The sequence below is a fragment of the Somniosus microcephalus genome, chromosome 3, assembly GCF_052327205.1.
Source record: "Somniosus microcephalus isolate GS21.2 chromosome 3, FLI_Smic_1.0, whole genome shotgun sequence".
Lineage (NCBI taxonomy): Eukaryota > Metazoa > Chordata > Chondrichthyes > Squaliformes > Somniosidae > Somniosus > Somniosus microcephalus.
In genome coordinates, this window is record NC_140989.1 from 92,539,165 (window position 1) to 92,551,119 (window position 11,955).

Consider the following 11,955-nt stretch of genomic DNA (forward strand, 5'->3'; position numbering starts at 1 on the left):
GTAAAGACCTGTTAAAGTTATTCTTGTGGTCTGTGTCCGGTGATTTATAATAAGCATAACTGGGACACACAGACTTAACACGTCACATCTTCACTTTAAATGTTGCAGCCTGTACCCCCTTTAATTATGCAACAAGTGGACTGACATTTAAAATCCCATTCTCTCACAGCTGTGTGAGCTCCCAGAGTTTAACCTCAAAATCCTGCTGGGAGCTCGTTTTCTTTACATAACGAGCCCTGACCCAGGCGTTGGACTCACTGGACTATGCCTAATTTGGATGGGCACTCGTTACGCACTGCACCATTTGGACGGCTTCTGTGACCACCTCAGAAAATCCACCCCATAGACTACAACATCCCAATTCCGATCTTCAGTGGGCTAAGGAGGCTACGGTTTACTGTCCACTGACCCCTGCTGGGAAATGCATATTATTGGTTGGCAACATTCCTTGCTTAGTCTCCCTCATGGAGAATGTCCTTTTGGACAAAGTACTAGAGGGCTTGTGGACATAGCTCCCAGCAGGAGTCAGTGCCTTCAAGAGAGGAACAGAGAAAATTACAAACCAAAAAAAAAAAAATCAGGAATAACTTCTATATTGCCTGTAATATTTCTAATCTTTAACATAAACATTTAAAGCAAACAACTTTAGTGTATTTAAAGCTGCTTCAACAGAAACTTTATTAGATTTTTTGGTCTTTGGCATTTCACTTGTTTTAGAACCATCATGAGAGCACTCTTTGTTTAATTCAGTACAGTTACCAACACGACTGACTGTCTGCCATGTATCCATGGTGAAATCAATTGACAGCTCTGTTCTTAGGTGTAACTGCAGCCTTGTCCTCAGAGTATGAATTTCCTGCTGTTGTTATTCAAATCTTAAAATTATAGTGAATTTCTTGAAATTTATAATTAAAACCCTTTCTGCCATAACATATGGTAAATAATCAGTACACTCCTCAGAGGATTTGTTGCAAGTTGAAAACTGACATTAGATACCAATTCCTTTAGTACTAAGTGCAACTTACAGCTGATCAATGCGTCCGAGGATCCAGGCCCTGAGCGTTGTACTGGTTCTGTTGTCTAAAGGGGGATCTTAAGGAACGATGGGACTTGTTACAAATGCAAGCACTGAGGCTCTATGCTGGAATAGAAGTTGGAGATTCATTGAAGCACAAGGTGTTGGTCATTCAAGAGCTGCAGGGTCGTGCTCTAGAAGAAGATATGGGGAAAGGACAAGAAAATAGAATTAGAGTAGATAACTCCAGTTGTAGACCTAGCATTAGCATAAGTAGTTTCTATGATCATTCTAAAACTGCATGTACAATTCCTACACTATAACCACTACTAGATAGCTCTGCAGCTAATCCCCATAATAGATGTGGCACCACTTTTGATATTTAAATTGATTCTTAAGATGACAGACAACAATTTACTTTTGTATAGTGCTCCTCACTTACAGAAAAACATCTCAAAGCACTTTACAAGGTGATGACAAACAGTGGACGCTGGCAAGAGGAAGACAGGAAAACTGAAAAATGTTGGGGGGGAGGCACAAAGATTCAGTCAAAAGTGGAGTCAGAGCTGGTAAAGTATAGGGATTTGGGGAGGATGTTTAGAAGGCAGGGGCATAATGGCTGAAAGAATGGCCACCACTGATAGAGCAGAAGGAACAGGGAACAAGAAGGAACAGGGAACAAGAAGTGAACTGGTGTTAGAGAAGCAGAGAGTAAGTGCTAGAGACATAAGGCTTGTGGAGATCATTGAGGATGGGAGGTGGCTGTGGAAGGATTTACAAGTGAGGTGAGGATCTTGAAGTCATTGTACTGGAACACTGAGAGCAGCGCCCATGGAGAGTGTAAGGACATGGTGATGAGTGCAAGTCGTTGTGCTGCTGAGGATGTGGACTTTGGCAGCTGTAGTTTGTGGAGAATGGCATTAGAAAAGTCGAGCCTTGAGGTAATAATGTTGTGGATTACTGTTTGGCAGCAGTTGGGAGAGAGGTAGGTGCAGAGATGGTGGAAGAACACAGTCTTGGTAATAGAACGGATCTGGGGAAGGAAGCTCAACTCAGGCAAGAGGTATGCTAAGTTTCTGTGCCTCTGGACTTAGTCTGAGGTAGTAGCTGGGAAAGTTGATAAACTCAAGGCCAGAGGTATGTAGGTGCTGGAGGAAACCAACACTTCGGTTTACAAAACTAATCGAACATGGGTGTCTGCTCACCACTCAATCACATTATTTTAATGTTATGCGTTCTTTTAATAAGTAAATAGATGCATTATAAATTGAAATGAAATTCCTGGATGGACTTTAATAGTAAAACTTATAAAAGAAGTCAATGGTTATTTAATTGAACTGCAAATGTTCTCTTCTGAAGACTTAAAGAAATACCACATGCTGACTGTGAAACTAAATTGAATGTCAAGTACCCCAAATGTATTTCCTGTCCTTTTCCTGTTCAAACATCGCTTCACAGGCCCACAGGAAAGAATTTATTGTAAAGGTCAGGCATATAATCAGACAGTCAGGTTGAGTGTACTCACTGGGACAAATAGTGCTAACCATTACAGACTACAGGAAACTCTCGATTTACCGGCACCCAAAATAACCGGAAATCTCTGTTAACCGGCAAAATTCAGGAGTAGGTTCAGGTAAGTTTTACTTCATATTAGTGGCCGTTCTTGGATCTGTGGCTGTGTAATCGGGGTTTCTGCTCTTGTTGCTAAGCAACAGGGACGCTTGGTCTGTGGCCGGGGTTCCTGCACTTGTTGCTAAGCAACAGGGAAGCCTGGATTTGTTGCTGTGTACGGAGCTCTCGTACCTTTTAACTATACCTCTCTGTAATCCGGACTTTTTGATAAACCGGCACCACGGCGGTCCCGTCGGTACCGGATAAAAAAGAGTTTCCTGTAGTTCTGTGCCTAAGAGATCTATTCAATTTATTTAGTCGCAGTAAGGTAAAAAAAAGTACATTGAGGACATAGCACACTTGATTTTATTAAGTTCTCATTATGTGATCACATACTGGCAGTCTGCAGTATGTCTTTAATCATACCTAAATATAATTAATGTCAATGTTATTTTTGATTTAATAAATTAAATTGAATAATATGAAACCAGCATCTTATAACACAGAGTTTACTCTGTAAATAACCGCCAATGAATGTTGATTATGCTTCGACATTGGGATATTAGTTATTGTCCGTGTCATGAGTATTCAGTTTAGCAACTTGTTTTCCTTTTACAACGTTGAATCACTGATAAATATATTGTGTACATATATATTCTATTTAGGAAGGAATATAGTACCTTATTCCATCCTCAGGACATTCAAAGTACTTCTCATTTAATAAATCACTGTTATGTAGGCAAACACAGGAGCCAATTTGCACACAGCAAGGTCCTACAAACAACAAATTAGAGTTAATCTTTTTGGTGGTTTTGGTTGCATGACGATTGTTGGCCAGAACACCAGGAGAACGTCCTGCTCTTCTTCAAATAGAACTATAGGAGTTTTTATGTCCACCAGAAAAAGCAGACAGCCCTTGGTTTAACGTCCCATCAGAGTGACAGCAGCTCCAGCAACACAGCACAGCCTTAGTATCGCATTAAATCACTCAAGTCTGTCGTGGGGCTGAACCTACAACCTTTTGACTCGGAGGTGAGAGTGCTACCAACTGAGACAAGCTGGTAAAAATAAAAACATTAAGTAAGGATTTATAGTTGAAAATTCCCAAACTGTCTGCTACCAGGGTACTGTAAAATTCAGTCATCTGTTCCAAAGTTGATCTCTGCAGCGGCAGTGACAGTTTGCTTTCTTGTGCATTATATGACATATTTCAGGCAAGGAAAATAGAAAGAGAAAAAGACAAAGTAAATCTTTGAAGAATATGTTGTGCAACAGAACTGCATTTTTAATTGATATTGTGTTAAAATGCCATTCCAGAAAAATGAGCTAAAAAATTCCCAGAATATAAATCTGCTTTAGTTCAATATGCAAAAATGTACATTATACACAGGATAATAAGTAACTAAAAATGTGTTACAAGAAACACTATATTGAGTGCTTAAGTGATCTCATAAAACATAGCTCATTAGTGTTATCTAAACCACAAGATGTTTTTTCTGGTTTAAAGCACGCGCTTGCTTGTGCTTTCTATTTTTTTTACATCTATAGCAGCTGATCTCCTGTGTTGTTGCACACATCTAGTGAACACCAAGTGTGGTCTTCGGGTTGAGTAATGTGAGAACGGGGAATAAGAGGACCAGGGCTGAGGGAGGAGTGCAAATCTAGAGGTGAGAAGAGGGAGTAGGTAGACCAGAGGGGAAGAGAAAGGTTGGGGAGGCTTACAAGATGAGGGAAAGGAACTAGGTGAGGGAGAGGTAAGGGGGATGGTAGAATAGGATTAGAGGTCGAGGGGCGGGAGAAGGTAGCTAAGCGGTGTATGAGTGAGCGCCTTAATAGTCAGGTAGCACTGCATGCTTACAATGGCTGAACATGGGAGGAGAAAGAAAAATCCAGTGCAACTTTCCTAGGAAGAGGCTGGCACCTGACACAAAGCACAGTGGGAAGCCTGGCGACACCAAATGGTGGAAAAGGAGGAAGAATCAGGAGTGGGTTGGAGGCCCGTGAAAATAAACTTTTAAAATAATAGATTTAAAAGGAAAATTTTATACATACCTCTATTACCTACCTTTGCCAAGATGAAGGATGAGGAACACAAAAAAAGCTACTGTATTTCTCTACAGTGCCACCTGATGGTCAGCTTCAGCAACTGCAGCATCACAGCCTGTCACATTAATGGGAACTCCTATTATAAACATGACAGGGCAGGTGTCACCAAATGTGGACACAATTAACTTTGTAAAGGTTATAAATATTGCTGACATAGAACTTTTGGATGGAAAGATGACGGACATACCGATTTTAATAATATATAGACATAGTGAGAGAGAGAGAGAGAGAGAGAGAGACCTCTGAAAGCACAGGAGGTAGTGGAGTTTAATGATTATGAAACAAAATTCTCAGTGTACCAGCAAAGTGACATGAGGTTGCATGACTCCAGCTGAAATGATCTGCTGGTTTTATGCCATGAAATACTAGGCCTTGTACCTATTGTGATACTCAATAGCATAAAAATGAACATGCACTGCTCCTCAACTATACTGTTTCAGTAAACTGAGAACTCTCAATCTTGGGATCAGTTTTTGAAACTCAATTGTACTCCGGGACTGACAGTTTTGGAAATGAAGTGTATAACAGTGACATACTGCAGCAAGTAGTACAATAACAGGCTCTAGTACGTAGTATTTTGTTTTTATTCTGTTATGAACTTATCTATTTCTTGAAACTGTCACCAAGTTCCACAGGTGGATCCCAGTGAGTCACTATCTTCTCCAAAGGTTTATCGGGAACATATATCTTACATTCACCAATATGATGCAAGGAAGTATCCAAATGAACCCATCAGAGGAAAGGTAAGGCAGGGTTTATAGCTGTAAGGTTTATGTGCAAACTGCATTGAAGTAATATGTGAGTAACTACTGAAGCTGTGTCAAAGGAAATTCATGGACTATGTCTGGCTCAGATGTACTTGAAGGGACTCCTTCAGTGGCTAAGTAGGTTAATGCACAATCTGGTATGGAACTAAGCCATAAAACTCAGAAAGGTCATAGATTAAATGGCCAGTCTGAGTTGAACTAGCTGATCTTTGCCAGTGTGAGCAAAAGAGCGGAACTGGAAAGGGGAGCCAAGAACAAGTAAGGAAAGGGTGGGAAGTGGGGGGAGAAGGAGTCAACCATCCCCCCATAATGAAACACTATATACTTAAGGTCAAATTGAAAATATTAAAGACAATCCCTGAAGAAATTCTGAGAAACACTGGTAATGTCAGACACACATCAACCTTTCACAGTAATACTACTGTTGCGCTATTGACCTCTCTACTGAAGCCAGCAAAACGCTATTTCCTTAATACAAGACTCGGTTTATTTTTCTAAACCTGAATATATAATTACATTCCTGTTACAGGAAACTTTCTGGTATCCGGCACGGACGGGACCGACGTGGTGCCGGTTCATCAACAATTCCGGATAACCGAACGCTATAGTAAAAGATACGGAGCTCAGAGCTCCGTATAAAGCAACAAACCCTGTTGCAGCTTCAAAACAATCGGCACAAGTTGCAAGCGTCTCTGTAGCTTAGCAACAGCTTCAGCTACACCCTTGCAAAGCAACAAATAGAGTAAAAAAAGTAACTAAAAGTAAAAAAGTTACCTGAACCGACTCCTGAATTTTGCCGGTGGAGAGAGCGTTCCGGTTATTTAGGGGCCGGTTAATCGAAAGTTTCCTGTACATGGGAATGTTTTTAAATTCCTTTCTGCACCAATGCCTAATTAGAGCTAAAATACATTTGGGCCAAATATCTGCGATCCCACTCCACGGTGTAACTATGATTGAACAGGAATCATGTACTGCCGATGTTCTGAAGGCCTGATCCCACCACAACATTTTCACAGTCGGGCCTTTTTCATAAAACAGCCAGGGACTTGTACCATCTTGTGCGCATCTTGGTTGGGGCAGGGGGAGTGGGGAGGGGGGGGAATGTGGCACCTGCCAGTCACATTGGGGAGAAGCTGGTAGGTCCACCAGCAACATCAGTAAAAAGATGAAATTGCTTCCCCTTTTATAAGAGGGATGGTTTCACTAGGGCCAACATTTCAATTTTGGAGTGCTACAAGGCATGGTGCCAGCCTGGAATAATCTACTGAGCTTCACTTATGCTGCTCCACTGTACTGAATGTGGTACGTTGCTAGTGTCCAGCACGTTCGGGGCACAGGCGGTAGGAGCAGCAGGAATCTCAGCAGATGATGCCATCCCACCAGCTTTGCCTCCTTTTTGTGAACAACTTGCATTTATATAGCGCATTTAACGTCGTAAAGCGTCCCAAGGCGCTTCACAGGAGCGTTATCAAACAAAATTTGACACCGAGCCACATGAGATATTAAGTCAAAGAGATAGGTCTTAAGGAGTGTCTTAAAGGAGGAGAGAGAGGTCGAGAGGTTTTGGAAGTGAATTTCAGAGCTTAGAGCCTAGGCAGCTGAAGGCAGCCTGAGTGAGCAGCCTCAACAACTTGATTTAAGGACATTATTTTCCATCATCCACACACTGATCTTAATGAGTTTGTGCTCAGTATAATGTTAAATAATATCAGTACTCTTGATACTATTTTTCAGGAAGAGTATTAATCCTGTCACTGTAACTGTACAGGATGTTTTAATCCTTTTCCACTTACCTAAAAGCAATTACTGTCCTTTTGTGAAGTAGCCAAGTGTAAGAGCAAAGAGATTACGATAAATTTGTACAAGGCAATCATTACACCACATGTGCAGATTTGGGCACCCCATATAGAAAGTAGTCAAAACCATAGAGAGCATACAACATAGATTCACCAGGATAATGCCAGATATAAGAAACTATACTATTTGGACAGAATTGAGATACTGGGAATATTTTCGCTAGTACAGAGAAGGCAGGATATAATTGAGTTTTTTTTTAATTTCGAAGGGCTTTGACAAGATGAATAAGGAAAAAACTATATCCTCTGGTTGGGGAGTCAATGATGAGGGATCATCAATTTAAAATTGTTCCCAAGAGAGTGAGGAGAGAGGTTAGAAGAAATGTATTTGCACAGATTACTATTAGAACATATTACTTTGCCAAAAGGAATAGCTGAGGCAGAGACCATGACATCTTTTAAGGGATGAGTAGGTAAAAATTTAGAGCAGACGATAATACAGGGATCTGGGGAGACAGCAAGGCAGTGGGATTAATGGTGATTTGCTGTAGCACCTAGCTGATGCAGACATGATGGGATGAATGGTCTCCTTCTGTGCTGTAAACTTTTATGGTTCTATGGTTATAGCTTTAAATCTTAAACAATGAATCACAAATTAGTTAAATGTTGTTTCTCATTTATTGTATTATTTGAGCTGAAAGTCAAAACTTTTTTTTAAACGACGGTCGGTCACCTAACATTAGCACCTACTTGGTTCAGAGGATTGTTCTGCATGACAAAAATAAAGCATTTTTCCATGCTGGATCATTTATTGAATTCTTTCTTGCTGGTCACAGCTCAAACGATATTAAAATTGGTTACAGCTAACTATTTCTGCAGGTTGCAGGAAATGCATCTCCTACACACCTTTGGGACAAAGCAAAGGTTTAGCTTAGTCCAGGAAGACCTGTGTATGTGTGCATTAATTGCTGCCATTGTCCTTGGATAGGAATGCAGGTAACTGGTCATTCATTGATTGGAACAGATCAGTGGGTCAAGCCATTCAATTCAAATACAAACATCCTGTGGGGCTGCTACAGTGCCTTTTCATTTGGTAAATTACCACCTAATCTAGTTATAAGAGATAAAGGTTTCGATATAGGTATTAATGTCTCTGTTCTGGGATATCTTCAAAGGAGTTGGGGGAAGTATTGCATCAAGACAGTGATCTGGAGCCTTCAGGGATACACAGTTGGTAGGAGGACTCTATGATAGCAGATAGCCATGTGAAAAGTAAGTGAATTTGTTTCAACAGCCAGTTTAATGTTGGGGTTAGCTTAAGAGGTATATTTGTTCATTCTTATATTTTGAGATAAGTAGAGAGTGTAATTACTGTAAAGATACTGTTTGTACTGAGTACTGCTCATTTACCTGTTTAGTGTTCAATAAATTTGTTTAGTGGTTTATAGCCCAAGTTGTGATCTATATTGTTCTGCCTACCAATGATGAAGTGGCCGCGTGTGATATATTCCAGTTAAGGCAGAGTCCAATGACAGGAGTTCTTTGTTCAACTCTTGCGTCTTTCTACGTTTATCTAAATATTGGGCAAGTAAAGACACACTCTAGTCCATTAAGGGAGGATGCAAAGTCCACCTATGGGAGTACCGAGTGATGTTGAATGCAAGGAAATATCTGGCACAAAAATATAAGACTTTGCAAAAGATCAGCTGCCAGGCACTATGAAGGAGAAGAGTTTGTAATCTGTGAAGCTAAACATTATTAATGTGCAATGCTGCCTTATAGTTGATGTATAAAAACATGGTAATAACAGGTTTTCCAACAGAATACTTCCGAACTTCTCTCAGGAGTATGGAAGTGTAGCACATTCCAGCAAAGTGGTTAAGCACCCAAGTTCAGCCATACCAAGCCGAGGGGAGGAAGGGAAAACCAGAGAACCTGTCATGACACTCATGTACCTCATAGCTGCACTCGAAGAGAACAAGGTGCAAGTATCCTCTTGATCCTTCGAACAAATGCATTTAATTTCTACTCATGTGATATGCACTAAAAGAAAGGTGATCAAAATTCAGCTATAAATCTGTCAGCCCATAAAATAATCAGTGTGAAATAGTATCCATGGGAACCCATGCTGTAAGACGTGAAATCTAATTGAGACCATAACACACATTGTAATATTCTAGTCACATGCATTTGAGTGATAAATGGAAAATGGGTTCAAATTGTAACAAAGTAAGACTGCTTTTCTTTTTAGTCATTTCAGAGCCAAGTTCTTAATTCCAAACTTTCCATTGTTGTTTAATTTCATGAATAAGTTGAGCTGACAGAATATCCATTATCTGCTGCCTGTAGATAACTGAACTACGGCCAGTGGAGTGGAAGAAGCAAGTGAGTGCCAGCACTTGAGCTAATAAATGAACTGAGCCTACAGCTGCATCCACAAGATGCTTGTGTTCCGCTTGTTAAAGCTGAATTTGTTTCCCTTTCTAGCGTCATGGAGCCTTTGTGTGCACACAGATAAACCCACAGAGTGGAAAGATAGCTCTCAGAGGAGAAGAAACATTCCTGGTTGCTGGAGGGTCACATTCACTGGAACAGCTAAAAAAAGAGAAAGGAAATTTGGGGGAAAACATATTGGCCTCACCCAAGCCCAGCTCAATGAATTCTCAACAGATGCTGTGTTCTGGAACTTGCTTATCAAAACCAGACCTGGAGGAAGCAGCCAAGGCTTATCCCAGAATTCCTGCTGAAGGACAAAACAGCTTTCGCTCACAGGCAGATGATATACATATTGGAGTCGGGGAACGGCAGCAAGTTGCTCTGGATCCCACATCAGCCACAAAACAAAAGTGTAGCCCTGTTGGTACAACTGTTAGCACAACATTGCATCGATCATCTCCAACAGTGAGCATGATGTCTCCGACTAATTATTCACTTGTTCCAGTCAGCAACAATAACACCAAACACAAACTGACACCAGTCAGCACTTAAAAAAATACAGCCTTTTTCAAATGGCACAGCTGTTCAGTAGTTTGATCTTTATAGGCATCATTATTACACCAAAAAAGAAGCTTTTCTGGACTGTATATAAACCTGTTCATTTCAGTTTAACTTCAGTGTCAGAATACCTTGTTGGTGCATGAGCCTGCTTCTGTAGTTATTCGAACATTGTTGCCAACTGCAATTCTGCTAATGGTCCTGTGCTCCTCAGTGCTAGATCTGCATTCTATCAGCAGTACAAAGCATTCATAAATTCTGGCTTAGATTTAAATTGGAATTTTTCACTCACTTTTGTGTATCGCTGCTGCTCTGTTCTGCCCAGACCAGCGAAGGCAGGCCACAGACAATAACAATAAGTCTGGCCTACCCATTTCATTCCTGAATGAATTTTAAATTTACAGATGGTGGAAAATTGTTCCAATCTATTCTGGCGTCCTAACCCATCCCAGCAAACGTGAAGTAGTATTGTAAAGCTGAAATATTAAAGGCAAGAATTAATTAAAATTATTTATTTTAAATGCTGTAATTCCATATGCTGCACTTCAGCTGTACACAGTTAAGAGTTACATCATTCCTTTTGTGATTAAAAGTATTTATACTTTTTCTTAAAACAATAAAAATATTGAGTTCAATTGTAATAAATTTATTTGAAATCTTTTTCCTGTTTGAAAAATAAGTATTTTTCTTAAATACAAACGGAAAATGCTGGAAATATAAGCCCCGATTTTAACCCCTTGCACCCGAAGAGAACAGGGCGTGTGAGGAGTTAAAATACAGGCACCATTCTTCCCTCCAAACGGACGCTGCACTCACGCCCAGTGCCATCTTTACAGGTGTATTTGGAGCAGCATGTGAGGCCCTCACCCATTGCCCTAAATGTTGGAGAACAATTATGTCATTTGGGGTCCGAATTTAACCAGCAGTCACGTGTTTGGCGCCGAGTTACGGGCCTCGCTACCATGTCAGTTTGTGAATTTGAATTCAGTTTTTTTTAAAAACAATTAAATAAATCTGAAATAAAAAGCTAACATCAGTAATGGTGGCTATGAAGCTATAGGAATGTCGTAAAATCCCAATTGGTTCATTAATTTCCTTCAGGGAAGGAAATCTGCCGTCCTTAGCCGGTCTGGCCTATATGTGACTCCAGACCCACAGCACTGTGGTTGACTCTTAACTGCCCTCTGAAATGGCCTAGCAAGCCACTCAGTTGTAACAAACTACGACAAAGAAGTATAAGAATAAAACCTGCCCTTGTGTTTAAATATCAGATAAGGTCAGTTGAACAGACTTAAAATGGGATTTGAAATCATCTTTCTTACTTGAGAAACACATTCACTGCAAAGCCCCTCACCTCTCTTTCTGATGCCTTCATGTTTTATTGGTATAGTCAATATTTTGGTAGACTAGTCTTCTCTATAATGAACAATGCTAGTTTTGAAACAAATTAAATAACTACTGACAAAATATATTGTAACCACCTGTAGGAAATTTCAAGGAGTGCACAGTAGCTGAAGTGTTACCGCTTATCCAAATTAACTTGTTTTTCCTTTCCATAAACTGTTGGTATTGAGTTGCTGGAGGCCAGAAAGCAACTGGTGAAGCCCCTCTTTGTTCAATAAGAAAACAAGCTTCCTTACTGGCTTATTATATATCAAAGTATTTC

General features: G+C 40.2%; 1 protein-coding gene across 1 annotated transcript in view; it reads left to right on the forward strand.

Moving 5' to 3' along the window:
* The window catches only part of LOC147121207 (ciliary microtubule inner protein 6-like), a 123,991-nt gene extending 113,072 nt beyond the window's left edge, over positions 1-10,919 (forward strand). Inside the window, exons 4-5 of the mRNA XM_085981342.1 lie at positions 5,360-5,475; positions 9,783-10,919. Coding sequence (XP_085837468.1) covers positions 5,360-5,475; positions 9,783-10,283 — 617 coding nt within the window. The 3' untranslated portion in view covers positions 10,284-10,919. The remainder of the gene's footprint in view (positions 1-5,359; positions 5,476-9,782) is intronic.
* The last annotated feature ends 1,036 nt before the right edge of the window (positions 10,920-11,955 follow it).